Raw genomic sequence first — 24,475 nt, 5'->3', positions numbered from 1 at the left:
TTATTGTGTTCTTCTACAGAAGCAAAATGTAAATCGAATAGCTTTTGGCTGTTGTAAAATGCACCATTTCAACCCATTATTTTTAACATAGTCTCATACTGGGGATGGGAGGAACACCCTTGAATGAAATGGGCCCTTTCAAGCCAATTTGGGTAAAAAAATGTACTCCCCCTTCACTTTCAAAATTCTTCCATCAAATCATAGAGTACATTTAATCTAAAAATAATCTTGAATAAGAAGAGGGATGACACACAGACGTAGCGGATGGGAAACGCAGAATACTCTTTCTGATTATGGTTCTGCAGATAACGGCCCGTTGTGCCTACCTTGCCATTCCAAAATCCGACACCTTCACGTCTCCAGACTCATTCACTAAGCAGTTTCTGGCAGCCTAAAAAACAAAACAAACTGCATTTCAGGAAAAAGACCAAATTACGCGTCTTCACTTGGCATGAAATAACATTGCACTTTCTGGCTCATAATGCAGCAGAGGAGTTACAAGCCAAGAGTGGAGCCAACTTCTTTATGTAAGCAACTCAAACGTCCAAAACAGCATTATTCTCTGCCATTGCCACGCTTTGGAGAGCCAATGTGGACAGGGGTGGGTAGTGTGATTGCTTGCTGCAGCATTTGCAAATCTTCTCTGCTCCAGAGAGGCAACCTCATTCTTTCATTTATCACCACGTCTGACAGCTCTTGGGCATCCCATCTTGCCCTATCTAATGGGAACATTAACAGGAAAAGGTTGTATTTATGATGTCTTACCGACAGATCTTTGGGATTCTGCTGGTCAATCTCCACCAGCTGTACCTTTTGCTGCGGCTTAACACCAGCGTCCTCACTACTGTGGGCATGCTGTGGTCAGAAAACGGCAGCACATGTTTGTGTTACCAGTGTTTGCTTCTCTCTTACGGTTTATGGGGGATTCCACCAGAACCTCCTGTTCGGCACCCCCATCCCAGTCTGATCTCCTTTCCTGTGCCTACATTTACCTTTTTCTGCAGCAAAGTGGCTCACCAGTGCTTGTTGCTTGTGGCATCTCTGTTATTTCCCACAAACAGTGCTAGCCGTCTATGCCGCAGAACAACCAGGCTGGCCAATGTGGTTGACCACCAGCATGCATACGCAGTCGAAGAGGTGGTGGCATTTTTTCAACCAACAATTTCACCGCCTGTGCCACTGGACTCTCAGTACTTCAAAGTTACGATGCAGAGACACGTGGGAGCTTTGCAAACAATTACAATAATTATTGTATGTTTTTATGTATAATCTCACATTTTATGTAGAGATACTCTGGCCAGACTTTATGGAATCCCCTGTGAACCACATTATGCGGTGTGCCTATAGGGCCACATTATATGCAATGTGAATCTGTGATTAATAGAATACAATACTTGCTAAATATGTGTTCAGAAAGTTGCTATGTGCCTAATGTCCTGATACTAAATATGCGAGATTCACATCCAATAATCAACCGTGACAAACATCATAACTAAATGTTGAGGTTACCACTAAAGGGACATGTTTATTTTCTCAGATGACCCATGCATGGACAGCACATTCTGAGAGTTACCATAAACATAGAATGGTGTGAGACATCAACATGTATCACCTACTTTGATTGTGGGATGGAGCTGAAGGTGAATGAAAAAGGATGCTGATCTTTAAATAATGAGTTGATTAAAGAAACATGAAGTTGTGAAATAAATGCATAAAGATGATTGGTGACAAGATTGTCACAAGACTATAACATAAAACTATGATGTTAAACGCATGTAATAGCCACCGAAACTTATCAATCCTGCCAGACCCTTCCTCGCCAAAGCCAACTGTCTAACCATCGGCCACTCAGTGGTGGGTGCCAGGTTAGACTATTGCAACGCCCTTTTTGCCAGCACTTCATCCTGCAATCTTAAGAAACTCCAGACTATACAAAACAATGCCCTTCGTGCGGCCCTGAACATTCCCCGTTCAGAGCACATCTCAACTGCCCATAGAAAGGTTCAATGTCTCCCTATCAAAGAAAGAATCACTATCAAGACTCTCGTCATCACTCATAAATGCATCTCCAAGTCTGCCCCCCTTACTTGTCGCAAAAACTCACCATATCCCAACCCTCCATGCCCACCAAAACCCCTTACTCTCACAGGCTTATGCAACCCAAATTCAAAAGTGTGAAAGCAGGAGGCACAAGCTTCCCAGTCATTGCAGCCAAGCAATGGAACTCCCTCCCACCCACCTTCAGAGCTGAAGGTTTCTTCTGGGCCTTCCGCAAAGCACTGAAAACTAGGTTGTTCAACTCATCTGCCATGCAACCTAAACTGTAACTGCTTGATACTGCATGACCGATGTACGCTGTCTACTCCTCTGTAAGCTTTTGCCTTATCGCCTTTGGGCCCCATATAACTGGTTCTATAGTTCCTGCATGCCTGAGGGCTTGTGTGTGGTTTACAAGTGAAATAAATAAATACATTTAGAGCACCGGTGAGCGTAATAAAGCCCTTAATGTCCATCATAGCCAACCATTTCTTTGCTCTAATAGTAATTGGAGCGGGCCCTGTATGAAAACACAGTATATTTAAATCCCACGCTATTATTATTGAAGTTATATTGGGATCTAAAAGGGCTAAATCCAGCATACTTGCCACACAGTCAAGGAACACATTGTATGCGATTGCTGGGGGATATCAATAAGCATTAAAAAGAGCGAACAATTCACTTAAACAAACCAAATTTGTTAACTGCAACTAACGATTTGGGTATGCCCACCGCTCCAGGATTAATCCGGGACTCATTTTACAAGCTGCTAATAATCCTGACGATGGACGACCCTTGGAAGCCTTGACCGCGTGCATCAAAGAAATTACGTAACCATTTCATACCGGAGGTGGTAGGAACTACTTCTCCTGAAGCATAACAATATCTAGACAAATGGTTCTCTTTTTTATGAGAGTAGGTGTTTGAACCCTCTAGTATTCCACACTGTTATTTTCCAAATGTCTGATTGTTTTTTGGTGGGCAGTTAATTTGAGGTGGTTCGCTTGTAGCTTGCCAGAACACCCGGGAGCCAGGAACCATCTGACTGCCTTTTATTATGAGCTTGTTCCCAAAATTCTCTGTGAATGGTGTTCTTCCGCCTTTGCAGTGAATAGAAATAGTCGGTAGTCCTCTTAGTTTGGTATGATGATCTATCACTGTGCCTTAGTTAAAACCCTGTTGAAATAAGTGGTTTCAACTAGTGCATTCCTAACTAACTGAGATGGAATCCACAGTCTCACCTTCCTCGAAATCAAAATCACTCAAGAATTCGACTTGGGCAATGTCCAAAGACTGTATCGCCTCCAATCCCGGTATTTCAGTGATCAGAGCTAGTATGTTTGATCTGTTCAAAATGGGCTCTTCCTCAAAACCTCCTCTAGATTCCAAGAGTAAGCTATGTATTATATTCTCACTTTTATTTGTATGGCCTTTACTTGAACAAGGTGGTCTAGAGGAAGAATGTGTATCACACCTTTTTTCAGTTTGTCCCCTCACATTATTTCCCTCCTAATGGTCAAAATCGATCCCCCGCCTCTCTGATAGTTCCCTCTTTTTTCCTTTCTCCCCCTATACATGATCTCGTCCTGGCAATCAATATGATTGTTCTTTCTGTGAAACCTTCTATCCTCCCTGGGTATACTTCCACCCCTCCTACTCTGATTAGACTCATTATGATCTTTTATCAGCCAATTTCTTTTTTGTTCCAATGTGAAAAATATTTTAGGAGAGGTGGAATTATTATGATGAACCATTTTAAATACAAGGGGAGAGCTCCGTTGATGTTGGTTCTTATTAGATGATTCCTGGGTTGGGATTGATGCATCCCCTATACCTGAGCTCTTGATTTCAGTGTGTGTAGTTTGATTTAAGGGATCCTTGGCTATTGTCACCTTCGAGAGGACAGGAAGAAGGAGCTCTCCTAATTCCCGGTCCACTCGAGCCCTCTGTAGCAACACATCGTGATTAGCTTCTGTGCTTGTAGGGGAATCCTCGTTACCCTGCCGGTGCCCACCCCCTAGCTCCGTACATAGAATTTCCGCCATAATGGTGGAGTCTGGAATATCATCAAACTGTATAAGCATATTTTGCGAGGGGGGGCCTTGCTCCCAGCTAGATCCTGGGGGAGTTTCAGTGTATCCAGTGACTCGTTTGCAATGGTTTCCTGTGGTAAGCTTTGATTTGTTTTATTAAGATAACCTCTAATATCTGAGGTTACCAATTTGGAACGCTGACGTGTTATTGCCAGCCTTGAACAAAGTGACAGTCCTGCATTTCCCTCGTACTAGGGAGGGGTTTAGTTGGAACTGTAACCTGCTGTTGGTGACGAGATGTCTATGCATGGCAGATGGTAAAGTAAAGGCATATGACATCCTTAGCCTTCTAGGGTTGAAATGCCAGTAGCAGAAATCAAACCTCCAAGCTTAGCTCATAAAAAATTATTAAATTAAATACAATACATTTCTATGGAGTCATAAAAACATAGAATTATGTAACAACACCAAAAAACACAATCTCATGAATAATGTTAAATACCTGCAAAAAACAGAAGAAAAAATAGAAATTCATGCCTGGACCCCAACCACTTAACAGAGTAACAGCACTCAAGGAGCACTCCGGGGTGTGCATGGGTAGGGCGACGTGTTTTTGAGGATTTTAGCGGGGGTGGTCGTGGCCAGTAGAGCGCTTAATAGTATTTTTAATTAAATATGTCCAAATAAGGCCAAACAAATTAAGATTCTCTGAAAGTCTGTGGGAAGTTGCTGGAAGCTTTCACCAAGTAACACCAGCATAACAGCAGTCAAGGAGTAAAACTATTTTAATGTTGGGGATTGCCAAACAGAATCAAGCACAACAATCTGCAGCTTTGGTTGAATCTTACAAACTTTGGTTGAAAGACTGTAGAGGGTTAAGCATTTAATATTAAGAGCAGTGTGATAGTTGGAAAAGGAATATGCGAGCTAGCAGAAGAGAACACAATGTGTCTCTCCCTTTGGGACCAAAAACAAGCTGTTGCTGGAGTGGGAATGTACCTTAAAAGCTCATAATCCTGTGTGGTGGGTTCAGTGGTCAATTCCAAAAAGGACAATAAGTGCAAGAACTCGTGTTTTACTGAGGCAATATGCCCCGAGTTGGGGGGCCCACCCTGTAGGTAATGGCCTGCTGCCCATGTTAAGGGTCCAAGTGCAGCGAGGTGGCAGGCCATTACCTACAGGGTGGGCCCGCCACCGTGGTGCTTATCGCCATTAGCACCAGTGTAATTGTCTACACAGGTGCTAATGGTGTATATGTAAGATAAAAAAGAACTTACCTTAGATGGGTGGCCCGACGCCATGCAGTCCTGTTTGACAGGAAGCCTGTTTTCTTTGTTGATGACGTACACGTAATCAAAATAGAAAACGGGATTCCGGTCAAACAGGACTGCATGGCGTTGGACTGCCACCTAAGGTAAGTTTTCTTTTTAATTTTAAACTAAAATAACTCTTAGCACTGTTGGGGGTCGCCTGCCATGGACATCCGGCAGGCGCCCCTGGGTGCTGTGGTATTCAGCACACGACAGGCCCGGTGCCTGTGGGGGTGGGGCCTGCCATGGACATCCGGCAGGAACCCGGGTGCTATGGGACATCAGCACCATGAGGTGGGGTCACAGCCTGCCAGGCCCCTGACCATGTGGACCTCTGCCAACATCCTGGCGGTGGGGGGTCCCACGGCATCAGGGCATACAGGCCTGTGCCTCCACGTGTAGGCCGGCGGCCTGCATCATTAATGAGACACAGGGCCTCATTACGACCCAGGCGGTAAGTTACCGCCTGGGCCGTGACTTTACCACCATGGCGTAAACTACGTTTACGCCATGGTGGTTGGCGGACTTACCGCCCCATTCCGAGTTTGGCGGGGCGGTAAGTCCCCAATCCCCATTTACCCTTCCCCATTCCCATTTTTGCCCCATAGGGCATAATGGGAGTGGGGAAGGCCTTAATTACGCCACCGTAAATTACGGTGGCGTAATTAACTCCATGGTCCCTTAGCGCCATGGATTTTAACACCTGCTAAAAGCAGGTGTTAAATCCGCCATGGCGCTAAGGGACCTCGTACTCAGGCGGTAAGGGTCGGCGCTGTTTACGGCGCCGTAAACCCCTTACCGCCTGAGTTGTAATGAGGCCCACAGACTCAGTCATTCCTCTTTGGGAGTCTGCAGCCGTTCTTTCTCACGTGCCTGCAGGAGCTCCTTTTATTAGCTTGGGCCATGACACAGTCATGGCCCACCTTAAAGGGGCAATACACGTGGGAGGGACACATCCCCTTAAAGGGGCAATGCACATGGGAGGGTCACCCATAACAAGCACCCACGTTGAAAACTACACAGGTGCTAAGAGATGAGGTGGGAGGGGTAGTGGTGATGGGAAGGGGGCGCCAGCTGCACAGGCAGCTCAGAACGCGGGATTGTACCTGATTGGCTGATGCCACCTGCAGGGTGCTTATATAATATGAGGAGGATGGATTGGTGGCATCCCATCTCCCACAGCGTATGTAATACATGTTCTCCAGAGGATGGGAGAGCTGTTCGGCCATCATTGCAGACTCTGACTCCTGACATATTCATCTTGATAAAGCTGTGTGGAGAGTCTGAACTACTAGTGTGATGTGCCTTATTCTGAGATGTACCTTGAATTCCTCCAACATGGCTATGGGGCAAAGAGAGCCAGGCTAACAACAATGATGATGTCACATGCCGAGACCCCAGGGGGGAGAACGGAAGAGCTGCAGATGACCAGAGATTCTGACTTGCAAAGTGGGGATGACCAGCAAGGTGAGCCCTGGGTGAATTCTTACAGGTGCTCCCCAGTCACTAATCTACTCACCGAAGTTAGAGGTGTCACTGCTGGGGAATTGGCAGGGTGCCTCCATGAGAAGTGGCTGGATCATGAGGGTTACCGGAAAAGGACTTGTGAATTAACGTGCCACGGTCTAGGGCATGGGAATCCCTCGGCAGGTTGGTTGGTAGGTGCAAAACGATTTGCAGAGTTGCAGGAATGCGGTAACAAGATAGGCTACCGAGTCTGAGAAAGACAGACTGCAGTCTAGGGTGTGGAAATGGTTGAGAGGAATAGGAGGCCTTAAGTGCAGTTTTGCCTGCCCCCAAGATGGCTGACAACAAATATGAAACCTCGCTCAGAAGGGCAGACCCTCCCACCCAAACTAGGGATGGAACAGTGTCCCGAATGCCAACCCTCAGAGCAATGACACAGCCAGTCCCATGTTAGTTTCATCCAAAATGGAAACCAATAGGGAAGGAATTACAAAGGGCGGGGGGAATCAGCCATCAAGAATGGATATAGCTGGAAAAATGTTTCTGAGGCCTGTTGAAGCGATTAAAAAGAGTAAGAGAAGTGGACGAGTGGGGGTCAAAAGAAGAGGAAGAAGGAAAGAAAGAATAGAGAAAGAAGCGGGAAATGAAAAGGGTGAAAGAGAGGAAGGAGAAGCAAAAAGGAGGGGAGGGAAGAAGAAAGGATAAACCCGATACAGGTGGGGGACAGACCCAAGTGGAAGAAAAGGAGACAAACCAAACAGGAGGTGATGACTTCAAGGATAAACATGGAGGAAGGAAGAAGTTGTGCAGAGAGAAAAGAAGGGGCAAAACGGCTAAAAAAAACGGTGGAAATAATGGACTCCATGCCAGGAAAGATGAAGAGACATAGAGGAGTGGTAGAGCTAGAGAGTGAAAGGTAAGCGGTAGAGGAGATGCAAAGAATCATATGGATGGCACAGAAGGATATAGAAGGAAAGAAGAGAAGCTGAGAAGAAGCAGGGGAGGGCAAAGGGATAGGGAAAGAGGAGACTAAAAGAACAAAAGAAAGGCAATACTAGATGAGAAGATACACTTAAGAGGAGAGAAGAAGGGAACTTAAAGTGAGTGAGGTAGAGGGCAGAAGAACAGTAGAAAAGGAGACAAAGGAGAGAAAGAGAAGAGTGTAGGAATTTGTAAAGGAAGGAGAGACTGATTTATGAGAGGAAAAGTGAAAAAAGAGAATTGGTAAAGAAGAAAACAGCTGAGCACAGAGGAGGTGGGTAGGCCATTAAGTGGGAACAAGGAAGGAGAAGATAACCAGAGAAGGAGTCATTGGGATCAAGGAACAGATAGGAGTGGAATAGTGAAAAGGAGAGCAGGCGACAGAGAAGGAGAAAGGTTGGAGAAGGAAGAAAGACAACACAATGAGAGAAAGCCATACATCAGAAATAGTAGGCATGGAAACCCCAGAAAAGAGGAGATTCCTCTGGGAGGTGATTTTTTGACACCAGCCAGGCAAAACAAGCAGCACTGGCGAGTTACTGGACCTTATAGTTATTTCTCTAGTGGCGAAGAAAACCCAGCTACCCACCTACTGACAGAGGCCATTTCTGGAGACAACCATGCCTGGAAGTAAAACTGCAAAGAATTGTCACTTACCCCATCTCCTCCAACCTGTGAACCTCATAGCATAGGTATATCCTGAAAGTCAAGCATGTCTGGGGCCCAGGACAAGCATGCACCAATGGATGTTTGATATCACCCAGCCATTGTGCCTACATTTTGGAACTTTTGCCAACATACCTTTAGGCACTTCAACGTTGGAGCGCCCAGGAGGGTAAGCATGCTTAAGTCTTGAGGGGAGCTGAACTGCGATACTCAGTTATAGAGAAGGAAGCCCTCAGTGTAGTTTAGGCAATAAACAACTCCAATGTTTTCCTTTGGGGCCGTACATTCCACGTCTTTACTGCTCATGAACCTTTGGAGAGAGTTTCCAAAATTCATGGTCTGAAAGGGATATCTAAGAGAATCATGAGGTGGGTCGCCTCATTACAATGATGCAATTTTGGAGTCAACATGTGGCAGGCAAGGAGAACATAGTGGCAGATTTCTTGGCCCGGGCAAGGTGAGGAGGAGATGATGTGAAGGGTGATGATGAGGTGGAGGAGATGGAAGAATAAGTCTATGTGGTATGTGGTCACTGAAACAGGATATGGAGCTAAGGGATGTTGTCAGCAGAGTGGAGTCAGGATGGGACAGGCAAGTGGATTGTCCAGTACTTAAGCAGTTCAGTAAAGGATGAATTGAGCATCAAGGTTGGTGTCACGATCCTCAGCCCTGATCCCCACTGGCAAGCCCATTGGCCAGGTGGACCAGGGCTCAGATCACTAATAAGGCCTGGCATCTACTTCCAGGCCCTCTTGGGGCGAGTCCTGGCACCTTTGGCGCCAGGCTCATCAGTAAGGAAAGACATCTGCTTGAGGAACTACTTTATTGAGGCTTTCAGCCAACATGGAGGCATCCACATAGCTTGGTTCCTAGAACCAAGCTATGCGGTCTAGTGTTTTGGGTGTGGTGGCCTAGGGACTACTTTACCTGGACTACTTTACAGTGGCTATTTAAACCACACCTGAACAAGACAACAAGCTTCGTGTTATTTTGCTTCTAGCAACGTGACTCTCACCGTGTCCAGCTTTCTCACGAGCCTGGTGAATTCCGGACCTGTAGAAAAACCAAGAACATCGTTAGCAGCAGAATCTTACCTGCATTCATCATCCTTCACTGCTTGCAGCTCATGGGCAGCTCTGTTGGTGGAGTTCACCGCCCAGATCTAAGGACCTGAGAAAAGGAGAAAGACATCATTAAAGGAGGTAGTGGAGACATTACAACCACAAAGCGCTCAAAGACTTACCTGGTTGGTTGCTTTTCGGCCGGCATAGCTCTGGAACTCCATCTGCGCTGGGAACTCACCGCGACCTACGAAAAGAGAAAAGCACAGGCCAGTGAGGACAAGACCGCTGCGCTACTCAAAGCGCCTCCTTACCGCATCATAGCGCTATAGCGCGCCATCATCTCCCGGTGAGAGCCAGCATATCCAGTTCTCCAAACGGACACTCCGTGCTCCTAGGAAGAGAAATTTAGAACAGAGAAAAGACATGCAAGAATTACGACGCCATCAATCGCAATAAGACCTACCTGAAAGACACTACAAGGGCAGCAGTCAGTGAAGTAACTGGACCGCCCGCACCCACAAAAGACAACGCGCCCCTGCCCAGAGAGCAGGACGGAGAGCCCACCGATTCCGACAACCAGGTGAGAAGAGAACCTGGAGGGGTTGGAAACACAAGGGAGGTGGGGGAAAACTTACCTTGGTCGCCCAGTCCTAATATAGTCTTCACTTCCAGGCGGAATCCCATCGACACCGAGACCACACCAGGGAATCATTGGGAAGGGCACCAACGACCAACTGGCTGGGTGGCGTCCCCGTGGATACCAGGTGAGCGTAACAGTTGGTTTCCTCTACAAGGGAGGTGGAGTAGGACCTCCTTTGGGTGTAAGAAATAAAAGACTGAAGTCGGTCATGATGGACATTTAGGCATGATAGTGGTCAAAGGTAGGCTTTGGTGTGACTATTGGTGGCTTAGCATGGATCAGGATGTTGAAGAAATTGTCAAAATTGCAGTGTGTGCCATGATACCAAGATGTTAAAAAACAGGTCTCAGCTATTAAAGTTAATGGAATTTCCCAGCTTACCAAGGGGCTTGGTGTCGTTGGATGTAGGAGGTCCTCTTGACAGTGGGCACAAGAAGTATATTCTAGTTCTATTGGATCTCTACTGAATGTGGGTAGAAACTCAGGTGGTGAGGGAGGCTAACTTGAAGGCAGTGGTTGAATTCTTGGGTATGGTTTTCCAGAGAGATATTTTCCCCAGTAAGTTACTGATGGACATGGGTTTTAATTAACATCAAAGGTTGCAGAGTGATTTCTAGATAGTGTGGTGGGTGGCACACCATCCAGAATAAAATGCTGTGGTTGAACGTTTCAATCAAACACTCGTGCAAGTGTCCAGGAGAGTGGGGGTAAGTTGGCAGAAAGACATGAAATGCATGGTGTGCGCATTCAGGTTGGTACTACATGCAACAATGGAACTGATACCCTTCGAGATGATGAGGAGGAGCAAGCAGCATAGTTTGGTGGGTCCATCTGTGGTTGGGACGTGGGAGGTTTGTGAAAAGGGACTAAGGCAAACTGAGAGAAAAGGTGAACGAGAAGGTGCAAAATAATGAAGATGAGGTCCAATCTTTAGAAGAATGTTAAAAGGAGTGATTTTCAGGACGGGAAGCTGGTTCGAGTGAAAAAAGCCAGGATACGCCATAAAGGACTCAGTAGGTTTTGCAAGACACAAAAGGTACAACAAACAAGTATATACTGATGCTATAATCATGGATGTTTGGAGCATATGGAAAGAAGTAAGCTTGCCAAAGTGATGGAGTGTGCGGATTTAGGCAGAAGAAGTTGGTTGGAACCTCATCTTATCTTATCTATACTTGTATAGCGCATTGTTTGGCGGAGGGCATCATGGCGCTCATGGTTAACCTCATGGTTAACTTTCATTACATATCAACCTTTCTTTCTGTATTATTTCATGATTGTGAGAAGGCAGGTTTGTTATATATCAGCCTTGTTGTTTCCAGATCAGTACTGCTGTAATGATTCAATGAGCAACATTCTACATGGAGTCCCCAGCATTCGCTGTGGAACTCTGTAAGCAACATTCTACATGGAGTTCCCAGCATGATATGATATGATATGGCATTTTTTAACGTACCTATACACAAGTGTTTCAAGGCGCGGACGAGGCAAGGGAAGGGAAACAGAGGGAGGACAGACAGCAATCCTACTAGTCCAAGTGACATTGAGATTGCACAAGTGCAGGGGCCAGGGGAAGGGGAAAAGTGCAGAGGGAAAGGGGAGGGGGCAGTGCAGTACATAGGATAACAGTAGAAAAGTAAGACAATACTTAAAAGTGCGGCCAGCTGATGGCAAGTACAAGGGTAAGAGCAGCATTGCTGTGAAACCTCTCATTGTGTTTAATTCTACCCTGACGTTCTACTGGTGAATTGAGGCAGGGAGCTGAGAGGCCGAGGTGCTCTTGGGGCCTTGCTACCCACTGATCTGACACGATTCATTATAGTAGGCCAATGTCTTGTCAATGACTTTGATGGTGACTGGGAACTAGTGGACTGACATCTGTATGGGGATGAGGCCCAGGCATGATTCTGCTTATAAGACTGGTCAAAGTGATCTGGGCCATTTATAGAAAGGAAGCTGGCAGTAATAGCCTGCTGGTGGAGTGAATGTTATTCCCCTTATTACAGTACATGGTGTCCTCTGGAGGTAGGGGGTAAGGTTGCGTCTAAATAAAATAAGATTTAACTAGTAGTGAAAAGCGCTGGTCAATTATTCAACCAAGGCAAATGGGGTACTTTCTTAAATTGTGGTTACTTGTAGGCTTTTGACACAAATGGCAAAATGTACCAATGCACGGCCAGCAAGGTGGCATTTGTTCTTTGCTACATTGAATTTGGTGGTTACATACTGTCCTGGGTCATGACACAGCCAAGCTAATGCCCTTTCACACTTGATGATGATCAACCATCCTCCCATCAAGTATGTCCATATTTTAGTCCCAGAGCAGGTAATATGCATTTGTACACCCTCGCCATCTCCAATTCAGGTGTTTTGGGATTGCCACCATTCTCATTCTGCTCAGTCAGAAGGAATGAACGCCACACTTCATGAATGATTCCCTACCATTCAGGGCTACCCGTACCTACCAGAAATCAGCATACAACAACAAGCTATAATGTGGTGTAGTGACTGTAAAGTAGCAGGGCATTCATGGCAACAAAAGACCTTACCTCTACTAAGTTGATGGTGTTGGTGGCTTTTTATTAGAAAGGATGTGAAAGACCATGTCTTACATTGTTCAATATATGCCAAATATAAGTCAAGCAGTAGGAAACCTGTTGGGCTCTTACAGATCATGCCTGGTCTTTATTGTTGACACGCCTAAAGTACAAAGTCGAATCATGATCTGGATAATTGTTCATTACTTTTCTTAGATGGCTTGGCTCAGCTCAAAGGATGGCAGACTTGGTCTTTCAAAAGTATTCAGTTTCTTCTGGCTTCTTTCCATTATAGTGTCTGCCTGGGGTTCCCATGTTCTCTCTCATTTTTGGAAGGCCCAGATGAGGTTATTGATATTGATGCCAGGTGTTCATTAGCCCTCCACCCACACACTAATCGACTGTCCGAGAGAGGAAATCAGACCCTGGAACAATAACTCTGATGTTTCTGCCTTCAACAACTGGAAACCTGAGTTTCGTTGTTATGCATGTTCGAATTTGCATGCAACAATTGTCTTCATTCTACAATGGGTATCCATCTTGATTGTTGCCAACTATGTGCAACATCCATGACTGTTAAGTTTAGATTCCCCAGAATCAACATCAGTTGATTCACTGTGTAATATTTGTTTTCTGCATATACAGCTGGTGCAGGCATCCGTGGTCCAACACCTGCAACAGTCTCAGCAGTGGACAAAATGATATGCTGACGCCATATAGAAACAGAACTCTATATTCCGAAATCACAAACTCCTGACTTGATTTGTGGATCCTTATACAGTCATGAGATTGACCCAGTACCTTTGAAGCTTGCTCTGCCCAACAAATGACATATTCATCCTGTTTTCCACATGTACCTTCTAAAACCATGCCCCCTTCTTCTCAGTTGCACCTACATCCAAGTCCCTTTGTTGACACACTGCTCTAAAGAACTATTTTGGACTCACCTATCCAGCCTCAGGCTGTCCAATATTTAGCCAACTGGAAGTGTTATGGACCTAAAGACAGATCTTGATTTGACGCCTTGCATTCTGATCTATCACATTGTGCAAACACCTTGCAGGGTGGCACTGTCACTTCTCAGCAGTACTTTGCTAGAACCCTGCCTTTCTGTGCAAAGTTGGTGTCGGATTTCCCACAGCCCCGGAACTACATTTGCCATCTTTCCTGGTAATCTGTGACATCATAGATTTGCATTATTTCTGGGCACAACCAACTTCATCTGGGTGCAGGTATTAAGACGGGTATACAGCAGAGCACGCTGGAGAGGAATAAGAAAATAGAATGCTCATGAGCATCAGTTAAACAGATATTTTAAGGGCTTTATGAAATGCACCTAAAGGAGTCATACTTGTAACAGACAGTGATAGCATATTCCATAATCAAGGTCCGTCAATGGAGCGTCTATCTCATCTATGAACACAACAGGAGGGAGTTGGCATCAATAAACACTTCTCTGCTGATCAGTGTGGATGGGCCGGATGATACTGAGAAATATCATATACAATGGTGGAAATTGATTGGTACTTTTAAAGACCAGACAGGCCAGTGGTATATGGCATGTCATAGTTGGCTCACTGTCAGCTCCCAAAGAAATAATTTCATGTTTAGGATCAGGAGCAGTTGGTTAGCAGGTGCATGTGGATCAAGGTCACCTGGCCTAAGCTGCGCCCACCTGTCAATCACCTTAAATTGTTGGCGCCTTCCTTTTTTCCTACCCGTTTTCCTTACTTAAGCAGCCATCCAGCCTCTTTCCTTTGCAGATGGGGAGCAGGTGCAAGTAGATCTAGGTCACCTGGCCTAAGCCCCACCCACCGTCTTAGCCCTGCCTCTTCGTTTCTGCTCTTAACTCTTATATCAAGGGCGTCTCCCGCCTGGGCGTCTGAAGTGAAGGGCAGACAAAGAAAAGGGCAATTCCTGTTTGGACCTGTACAGACCAGGAGGACCTAGGGCGCCAACCCCTGCTCAGAAAACAGATAAGCCCGCCCCAACATGTGTTTTCTCCCTCTGTTCCCACAGGCCATCCCCACCATCACTAGCCAACGTTAATTACATCACCCCTCCTCTAAGGCATGGACTCTGCAATGCAGCAACTTCACCCACATCATCCTCAAGCCCATCAACACCCCCTCACTGTCCACAACAAGGATGTTGATGCTCGTCAATGTCCGCTCAGCTATCAACCATGCAGCAAACATCATCAATCTCATCACTACACATGACCTTAACACCATCTTCATCACAGAGACCTGGCTTCCACCCACCTCCACACACATCCTAGACGTCCTTGTCCCCGACGGCTACAGCATCCAACACATAGACCGGCCGAACAAGACTGGTGGAGGCCTTGCAATGATACACAAGACCTTGTGGCCCTGCACCAGACTTGACGTCTTTTTAGGAGACTACAACCTCCCAGGCAAGAAGGCCACCAAACCGATGAAGGAAGCTCTCCTCAGCCTTCGAGACACCCTCTGCCTCACACAGCACACGAAAGACCCAACACATGAGAAACGTAACATCCTCTACCTAATCATCACTGCACTGTTTTCCCTCCACTACAGCTCTCCTCTCCTGCTGGTCTGGTCTGACCACCTAACCATGCCTTTCAACATCCCGCACATCACTACAGTCAAGCACTCCCAGCAGAAATCCAGCAGACAAACCATCAGGTCCTTAAAGAACTTCCCAGTGGAAGCCCTCACAGAAGACCTTGTCAACCTGAACCTTATATGGACCAAATACCCCCAAGTCAACTGTGACTCTCTACTTCAAGGACTCAACACCACCCTTTCAGCTTCCATCAACCAACACGCGCCTCTGAAACAACACACAAGCCAATCGAAACCGTCAGCACCCTGGTACACGCAAGAACTGAACCTCAGCAAGAGAGTCATCAGGAAACAAAAGAAAACCTGATGCCGCTCCAGGACTACATCTGACCTGGCGCTCCTCAAGGAAGTCTGAGCAACCCGCTGACAACTAATCAACACAGCCATGGCCTCCTAGTATGAGAATACCGTAACACAAGCCAAGCAGTGTGTCAACTCGATACACAACCCTGCCGTATGAAACTCCATCGAAAAATCCACCACCATCAACCCCTTCTTCATCAACAAATTCAGCAAGATTCGCCAGCACAGGGATGCCAGCTCTGCATCCACACACTCTCCTCATGTCCCTCCTTACAAAATCTACACACCCTGGACAACATTGAAGACACTCTTGACAGAGGACCTGGTAGAAACCCTGGCCACCCTCAAAGCCCCATCGTATACAGATAACATCCTCCCAGCATTCATCCTCAAGACCCTCCGAGCAGAAGCTCTCCTTCCCTACCTGGAGACCATCAACAGCTCACTAACTCAAGGCACCTTCCCATCGACCCTAAAAACAGGACAAATCCTCCCTCTACTAAAGAAACCCACTCTGGATCCTGACAATCTCGGTAACTATAGCCCCATTAACCATCTTACCTTCCTAGGTAAGATCATTGAGAAAGCAGTAGCCGCACAACAATCATCTCCAAACCTACCAATCCAGATTCCGACCCATACAGGCCGTCGACGACGCCCTCAACATCCTTGACGATGCCCACCCCTGCCTCCTGCTTCTAATCGACCTCTCAGCCGCTTTTGACACAGTAAACCACAAGACGCTTATGGACACCCAACATAGGGATAAGCAACCTTGTCCTACGCTGGTTCAAGTCCTACCTCGCCAACCTCAAGCAGTTTGTTCAGATGGACTTCTCTAGATCGCCAATGCTACCCATCACCTGTGGAGTCCCGCAGGGTTGCAACCTCTCCCCAGTGATCTTCAATCTATCTTCACACCTGAGCTCACCTCCTGCACCAAGCCCCTTGAGTTCCACATCGACAAACACCTCTCCTTCAAGACACACATAGCTAAGGAAACTCAGACAGCTTGGTATCAGCTCAACATCCTGTGAAATGTCAAGACCTTCCTCCGTCCAGACAACTTTAGATCCGCCATTCAAGCACTGGTCCTATCCCACCTGGATGGGGAAATGCACTCCTGGAAGGCCTCCTGTCATCCTCCCTTGTGCCCCTGAGAAGTGTCCTACACACTGCTGCACACCTCATCAAGATACAACCACATCACCCTGACTCTCATCGACCTTCACTGGCTCCCAATGCATACACGAATCACTTTCAATTCTTGCTGCATTACCTATAAGACAGTCGCCCTCAAGTCACCCAACTATCTCGCAGAGAAAATCTGCATCTCTAGCGGACAGCACACTGTCAGAAGCCAGGAAACGTGCAGACTTGAAATCCACCACTGCAAAAACAAGCCTTCTCTGCCCACGCCCTAAGACTATGCAACTTCCTCACCGTCAGCATCAGACATGCCCCCACGCTCCTACAATTCAGAAAAGAACTCAAGACCCACCTTTTCAAGGAGTCTCTCCTCAACACCTAGGCCATCACGTCGACCTTGCGCCACCTGACTCGCTAGACACCACCTGCCCCTCTCCTCCCTGCCACCCGGTACAGCTGTACCCCTCCTCTATACCCCTCTGGATCCTACCTCCCGCTGTATATCTGTTCTGTTGTTACCACTGAAAAGCGTCCGTTATGCATCTGTAATGGTGTACACCTCTGTAAAGCGTTCCGTTATTTATCTGTATTGGTGTATACCTGTGTAAAGCACTCAGTTGCTTCTCGAAGCTAGGTCCACGCTCAATAAATACCATGATAATAATGATAATAAAAGGTAGCTTCAGTGAGAAGCAGTACTCTTTAGTTGTACTGATAGTGATTTGAGAGCGCAAGTAGCAAGCAGAGTTCGGTGCATGCAAGTGCCGTCAGAGGTTTGGAGGCAGGAGCCGGACGACGGACACCTGATTATTCCCGTGATCTGTAGCAGCTGGTCACAGTTTCAATTGGTAAATTACTCTTCTACATGTGAAAGGGTGAGTGGGGAGCAGTGTAAGTGCATGCAAGTGCAGTACGCAGTCTGTGGGAAGGGAATGGGACTGCATCCTGCCTCAACGCGTTCTACCTGGCAGGTAAGCTGGCGTACCGAAATCTTGGTTTTGTTTTTTTCCACAACTACAATTTTAAGAGACACATTCAGGGAGGGTTAATATGGGAGCATATAAAAAACTTAAGAAGCAATTCAGTCCTTCATTACCTTAATGGCATGGGGAAAGCCCCCTCTGGCAGTCTAACAGAAGCACTGAAACTTGATGTGATGACAAAGATTGCTGGCTTGAATTCCACCCATGGAAAAATAACTGCTTTCTTTAAAACACAGCAGAAGGATCTGGTGACCGATACAGGCAGAACTAGTCACGCTCATTTGGAGGGTCACGATGTAGAGGGTGGTTCGCAAGAGGAAATATCAGTGGATAACAACTCAGTATTGAACCTCTGTTGTAGCCTACAAAGGCAGGTACGTGACCTGAATATAACTTCATTATAATCAGAGCCTAATCAGCAGGAGGTTGAGGCGGGTCGAAGCACTCCTGCTTGAGATGGCTAAATGCAAATGTTGGGCTCAGTTAAACGTTTTGGAATGCAAACATCTATTTCAGTATTTGCAGAGACTGACGAGGCTGCCAATAACGCAAATGGAAACCACAGAAGAAACGTGCAAAAAAACACAGAACATGTGTAGGATGCTGTCCAGAGCAACACACACGATAGAGCTGTTGTCACAGGACACATGTAGCACCAGAGAGATGGGGTTTTGTTATTATGTAAGGTTGGGCTTTGTTAGGTAAGAGTTATGTGTCTTTTTATGAGCAATAACTGGGCAGTCATGCTTTTGTAGGACACAATTGGGGGATAGCATTTTTCTAGTCAGCCCATATTGACATGCTGCAGGCTTCATTTCTCCTGTACTAAGTAGCAAAGGTCAAGATGACAGGGGAGGATTTTTCTCATGGTAACGCAACCCTGCCAGAAGCGTTCCCAGAAGATAGTTGGAAGGCCAAATGGAGGCAGGCAGAATTTCCATGGTAAGAATTAATAAAATAGCAAGGAATTACTTTCCAGCAACGGTGTCTTCCAAATTTATTCTAAGCAGAGCTGGTACAAGGCATGTGGAGGAAGATGAGGATATCACAGGTGTGGGGAGAGGGACAGGGAACGGAGAAGCTAAAATGTAGTGCCTAACCTTGGCACTATTCTATTTGAGCTTGTGTTATCTTCAACCAATAGAATCCAGTTCAAGCTTGCAGCTGCATAGCTAGTTTTGTATGAGGACTGTGCCAGCCAATCGAATCAGAGAGTTTATCTCCTGGTCAGCATTAGGTGATTTCATTGAGGGGAGGGTGATTTCAGGGTTATTATGTAAGAAAGGTGTGTTGTGGGTTTTGTTCCAGGAAATATGACAGCCAGTAAGATTACACAAATATACGGGGCATTATGGATATTTGCACCAATCAGCTTTTTTGAAATCCCCCAAAATGTAATTCATGTTTTGTTGTATAAAATATATGTTTGCAGTGGGCAATGCTGAGAACCTTTCAACCAGTACAGCTTACAGGGCTATTTGAATCTTTCTCCCAGCTGTTGGGGAGTGAATACATGTGTGGGTTTTCTTACTGCACAGTGTCACTCTTCTGTGGAGTAGTTTTTGTACTTTTTTTCAGATTACTTATGTAAGTAGTCCCTCTTTACAATAGCCTACTCAAAAATGAGGAGAACAGTTTTCCGTTAAAAAGGATACCACAAGAGTAACTCAAAAATCAAAGCGAAGTAAAAGGCAGAAACCAGCAACATTGGATCAATTGGTAATACATCAGGAAGGGCCACAATTAAATGTCACTACATCCCAAATTAATGATGAGGATGGTCTGGTGTGTATCACATCACCGATTGACTCTCCTAATATTTTATAATATGAACCGGCAAAAGAAGGTGGTAACAACAGAAGGCCAGACCCCAATGTTAAAGAATGATGTAACAAGTTCAATAAACTACAGTTCTACTATTTACATAACAGAACTATTTCCCACGTCCAAAAAAGAGCCATTAAATAGAAATGAGGTATTAAATATGATGGCTATCATTCTGCAATGAAGAGTCATTACTACAGGGAACATTTAGGTTATCGAAATGATGGACGATGGTATCAAAGTGCACTTTTATGCAGTTCAAACAGTTGATTTGATAATGAAGTTTAGCTCCAGTTTCTTGAGAATTGGTGTCTCACTGTAAAGAGCCAGCAGGGGCAGGAACAATATCTGTACTGACATAAGGCCATTGAACTGGGGTAAGGATAAAATCGTAATTACCTATAATAATCAAGGACGAAAGGTGAACCTAGAATACCTTGAAGCTGGGGGAATTTAGTGGCAGATAAACTACAGGTAACGTGGGACTGACTTTCACGTGCCTCAGGGGGATATTTAGCATGGAGTTCCTAGCCACAATGGTGGCGTGATTAGAATACTTCAATGGAACACAAAAGGGCATAACCATTTTATAGCCAGAAAAGAGGGTTTTGATATTTTAAATGATTATGATATACTATGATTACAGGAAACCTGGCTAACCTTTTTGGATGGGTATTACGTTCTGTGTCGGAAGGCAAAACAAAGGAAATAAAGTCAGACCATGTGGGGGGTCTTCTGATGGGAGCAGAGAATGCACATAAATTATAGGAGATATGCCTGGGTAGAAGTAGTGATGAATCTAGCAACGTCTAGCAACGTCATCACTGCCTCTCTTGGGAAACTCTCTCCCCATAGGGCCAGGGAAAGGCAGCCGCTATCTGATCCTGACCCTGTGGGTAGCTACCTGAGGGAGAACCATATGGGGGGTAGACACTCCTCATGGGAGGGAGGTGGACTTGTTAGCTGGAAAATGGTATCCCCCTTTCCACTGAGGGTATGACACGAACCCCTTCATTTCCCAATCCTGTATGGCATACTGTTGTATAAAATCAGAACATCCAGTCTGGACTGACAACAAGGCTCTTTCATACCCTTGTAATAAAATTACTGAGACAATGAAGAGCAGTAGAGCAATGCAGAGCGCTGAAGCCAGGAAGCTAAAGACGCGCCCTAGATTTTGGAAGGATCTGATAGGTGCCGGGACGTTTAAAGGAACTCATGGCGGCAACAGTAGAGACAGACACAAGTGATCACTGTTCAAAGGTGTTCATTAAACTGTATAGGTACGTTGGAAAAAATGCCTAATCTAAACCTAAATCTAAGATGGGAGCAAGCTACGACCATCAAATAATAATAAGGCAGTTCTAATGGCGTCCTGTCAAATAAAAGGGCCTGTACTAAAGAAAACGATTGCCAGTCCTTACAACTAAACACGAAAAGAGTGTGAGATAGTGTTTACAAGAAAGAAGTGTTCACAAATGATAAATTAGAATATTATAGCCAGGGTGTCTCCCTTCCCCATGTTTTTAGCATGGGACAAGGCGGGACTCCTTAGTGTAGCACACATTCGAGCTTTCCCAGCACAAGACTACAGTTCAGTTCTCAGGTATCAGCATATTCTGTGATTAAGTCTCTTTCCTACAAAAAGTCTCTTGCCTCTGAGGATCTGATGGGTTCAAAATAATAAAACAAAAAGTTCCTTTCCGTATGTACGGTGGTTGATGGCTTCTCACCCCTGGATCCCCCTCATATGGGCTCCTTCGAATAGCAGCCTCCCTCGGTCGGGATCATATGGCTTTGACTCATAAGATTTCATCTATTTTGCTATGTTGGTTGATGGTTTTCCCCCCTGGGTCCCCCTATTCCAGGCTCAGACCCCTCTCGAATGTCAGCCTCCCTCTGTCGGGTTCCTTCCGGCTTTTACTCATACGATTTCACCTGCTACATTGAGTCGTTGGGTGATTGCTTTTCACCCTTGTTTCCCCCTCTTCCGCACTCACATCCTTCTCGAATGTGGTAATCAAAATGTTTTCACCTGTGGTATTCACAAGTCGTTGGGTGATGATTTTTCACCCTTGGATGCCGCTCTTCCTCTTCTGGGCACAGACCCTTCTCGAATAGCAGCCTTTCTCTGTTGCCTTCACTGCAGCTTTTATTCACAAGATTTCTCCCTTTTCATTCTTAACGTCTTTTTAAACAATCCACTGTGGACAGCCCTCCGTCGGGTTCACTCTTGTCAACACAATGTTGATTGGGGCATCATGCTTTGCCCCTTTTTGTCAGCATCCCTCCGTTGGGTACACTCTTGCCAACCACATGGTTCCTTCTCCTTTCTTGCTATGCGGGATTCATCTCCCTTAGCTTTCCAATTACGTGCTGTTCAAAGACTCTGGACTGCACAGGAGTTTTTGCTAGGGTGCTGTATGACCACTTTGAGCTTTTCCTCACGGCTCTCCTAGGGCCTTCTGGTATTAGTAGTTTCAACAATAGGGGAATCTACCAGAGTCTATCGATTGCACACCCACATGGTGCCGGACCCCTCTTCCACTGGTTTTCCACTTCATTTGCCATTCGCAACTTGTTCAACACAGTTCGGTTTCCTATTGGTACTCACTTTGACTCACCGGCTGTGATGAACTGTGTTGTATTATTGTATTTGGAAAGGGATCTGAGGAGCATGATGGGAGGTTGAAAGAAGTCTTGATAAGATTGGAAGATGTTGCGTTGAAAATTGAAAAAAGCAAGTGTAAGTTTGGAGTAGAAGAGGTGGAATATTTAGGGCATACGGTGAATGGCAAAGGATACAAGCCTAAAAGAGATGCCATGAGGGCAATTAAGGAGTCACCTAGTCCCAATAACAAAGATGAATTGAGATAATTTCTGGGGTTATGTGAGTATTATAACAGATTTGTAAGAAACTTCGCTAGTGTAACAGAACCTTTGAGAAGGTTGTTGAAAAAGGATGCAAAGTTTACATGGGATGATGGATGTAATGTGGCAGTTGATTGCATAAAGGGAGAAATGTGTAACTCTTTGGAATTAGGAGGATTTGAGTTTGGGAAGTTAACCAGGATCACGGTGGATGCCAGTGGGAGTGGATTAGGGGCGGTTTTATCACAGGTAGATGAAGATGGTAATGATAAGATAATCAGTCATGCATCAAGAGCTATTTCAGAAACAGCAGATATTCGGTCATTGAAAAGGAGTTGTTAGCTTGTTCATGGGCAGTGAATTACTTTAGGAAGTATCTGTGGGGAAGCAAGTTTGTAATACAGACGGATCACAAGCCCCTGATTGAAGTTCTCACGGTGAAAGGAATGTGCAAAGCTTCGCTGAGGATAGCAAGATTAAGTCTTAAGCTGCAAGATTATAATTTTTTAGTGAAATATGTGCCGGGGAAAAGGAATGTTGTTGCTGATTTTTTGTCACGGTTACCGTTGATGAATAGTGAGACAATGGGGGATGTCGATGAAGAAAGGGTGGCTGTTGTTTTTGAGGTTACGTCCAAGGATACTTGAATTGAGGAGTTTGGTAGAGATGGAGAGTTACAAGAAATCAAGAAATACACTGAATCAGGGTGGCCTGAAAAGAGAGTAGTTAGTGAAGGATGTTTGCGATTCTGGGAAGTAAAGGATGAGTTGTCTATGGAGGATGGATTTTTAGTGAGGGGAGATGAATTGATTCCTCCACGAAAGTTATGTGGTGAGCTTGTTGAAAAGGCACAGCAGGGCCATCCTAGCATCACTGACACAAAAAGAAATGTGAGGTCGAAATACTGGTGGCCAGGTATGGATATGATGATCGAGAGGTTTATTAGGAATTGCTGGCCATGCCAGAACAGCGACAAGAGCTGCAGGAGTGTCAAGTCAGAACCAATCAATATTTGTAAAGGTGAAGCACCATGGGAGAGGGTGGGAATTGATATTGTTGGGCCATATGTGAGGTTGGTTGGTGAAAAGAAGTTCCTAATAGTTTTGATTGATTATTACTCAGGGTGGCTTGAAGTCAAAGTAGTGAATAAAATTGATACTGATGAGGTGATTAAATTCATTATGCAGATTTGCAGGAGGGAGGGATTCCCTAAAATAATCATTAGTGACAATGGAGTTCAATTCAGGAGTAGAGAAATGAGAGAATTTGCCAAGAGATCGGGAATCGAATGGAGATTCTCAGTGTTATATCATCCACAAACCAATAGGCTAGTGGAGAGATGTAACCGTATGATAGTGGAAACTGTGGAATTGGCTTTGAGAAATAACATGCCGGTAGATGAGGCTCTCAAGGAGAGGATATGGAGCATTAGGATGTCTGTCAAGAGGGGAATGGATGTCTCTCCTTTTGAATTAATGAGGGGGAGAGCCCCTAACACATTACTTAATCCGGAATGGGTCAATCAAAGGGGAAGTTTAGAAGGTAAAAGAAAAAGTTCTGACACATATCAAGACAAGTATAAGTTGTCTCCAGAAGAGGCTAGGTTGAGAATTTCACCAGGAGATTTTGTGAGAATAAAGTTTGGGCGTAATGTGAGCAAGGGTGACTCTAAATACAGCAGTCCGGTTAAGGTGATACAAGTGTTCAGGAGAGCGGTCAGAGTTCGTGGTGGATCGGTGTGGAATTTGGATAGGGTCAGTAAATGGATGTGGAAAGGTGAGCATGGAAGGGATAGACAATTTAGACATGAGAAAAAAGTGATTGATTTATTTGGGAATGATCATATTCAAGATGGGAATGAGAATGTGAATGGTGACATGGTGAGACAAGTTGGGGAAGCGGACATGCGACAAGGTAATAATGGAAAGGATGTTACAGAACATAGGATCTTACGTAGTTCAAGAGAGAAGAGACTACCGATATGGTCCAGAGATTACA

At 45.4% G+C, this 24,475-nt stretch overlaps 1 protein-coding gene across 4 annotated transcripts in view; it reads right to left on the bottom strand.

The window, feature by feature from the left end:
- The window catches only part of TEC (tec protein tyrosine kinase), an 837,667-nt gene that overhangs the window by 69,977 nt on the left and 743,215 nt on the right, over positions 1-24,475 (bottom strand). For all 4 annotated transcript variants that reach the window (XM_069631701.1, XM_069631702.1, XM_069631700.1 and 1 more), the window contains one exon: positions 327-391. In XM_069631701.1, coding sequence (XP_069487802.1) covers positions 327-391 — 65 coding nt within the window. The remainder of the gene's footprint in view (positions 1-326; positions 392-24,475) is intronic.

The sequence above is a fragment of the Ambystoma mexicanum genome, chromosome 6q (genome assembly GCF_040938575.1).
Source record: "Ambystoma mexicanum isolate Mex_15411 chromosome 6q, UKY_AmexF1_1, whole genome shotgun sequence".
Classification (NCBI taxonomy): Eukaryota; Metazoa; Chordata; class Amphibia; order Caudata; family Ambystomatidae; genus Ambystoma; species Ambystoma mexicanum.
The sequence above is the reverse complement of the archived record's forward strand: the minus strand, read 5'-3'. Positions and strand labels throughout refer to the sequence as shown.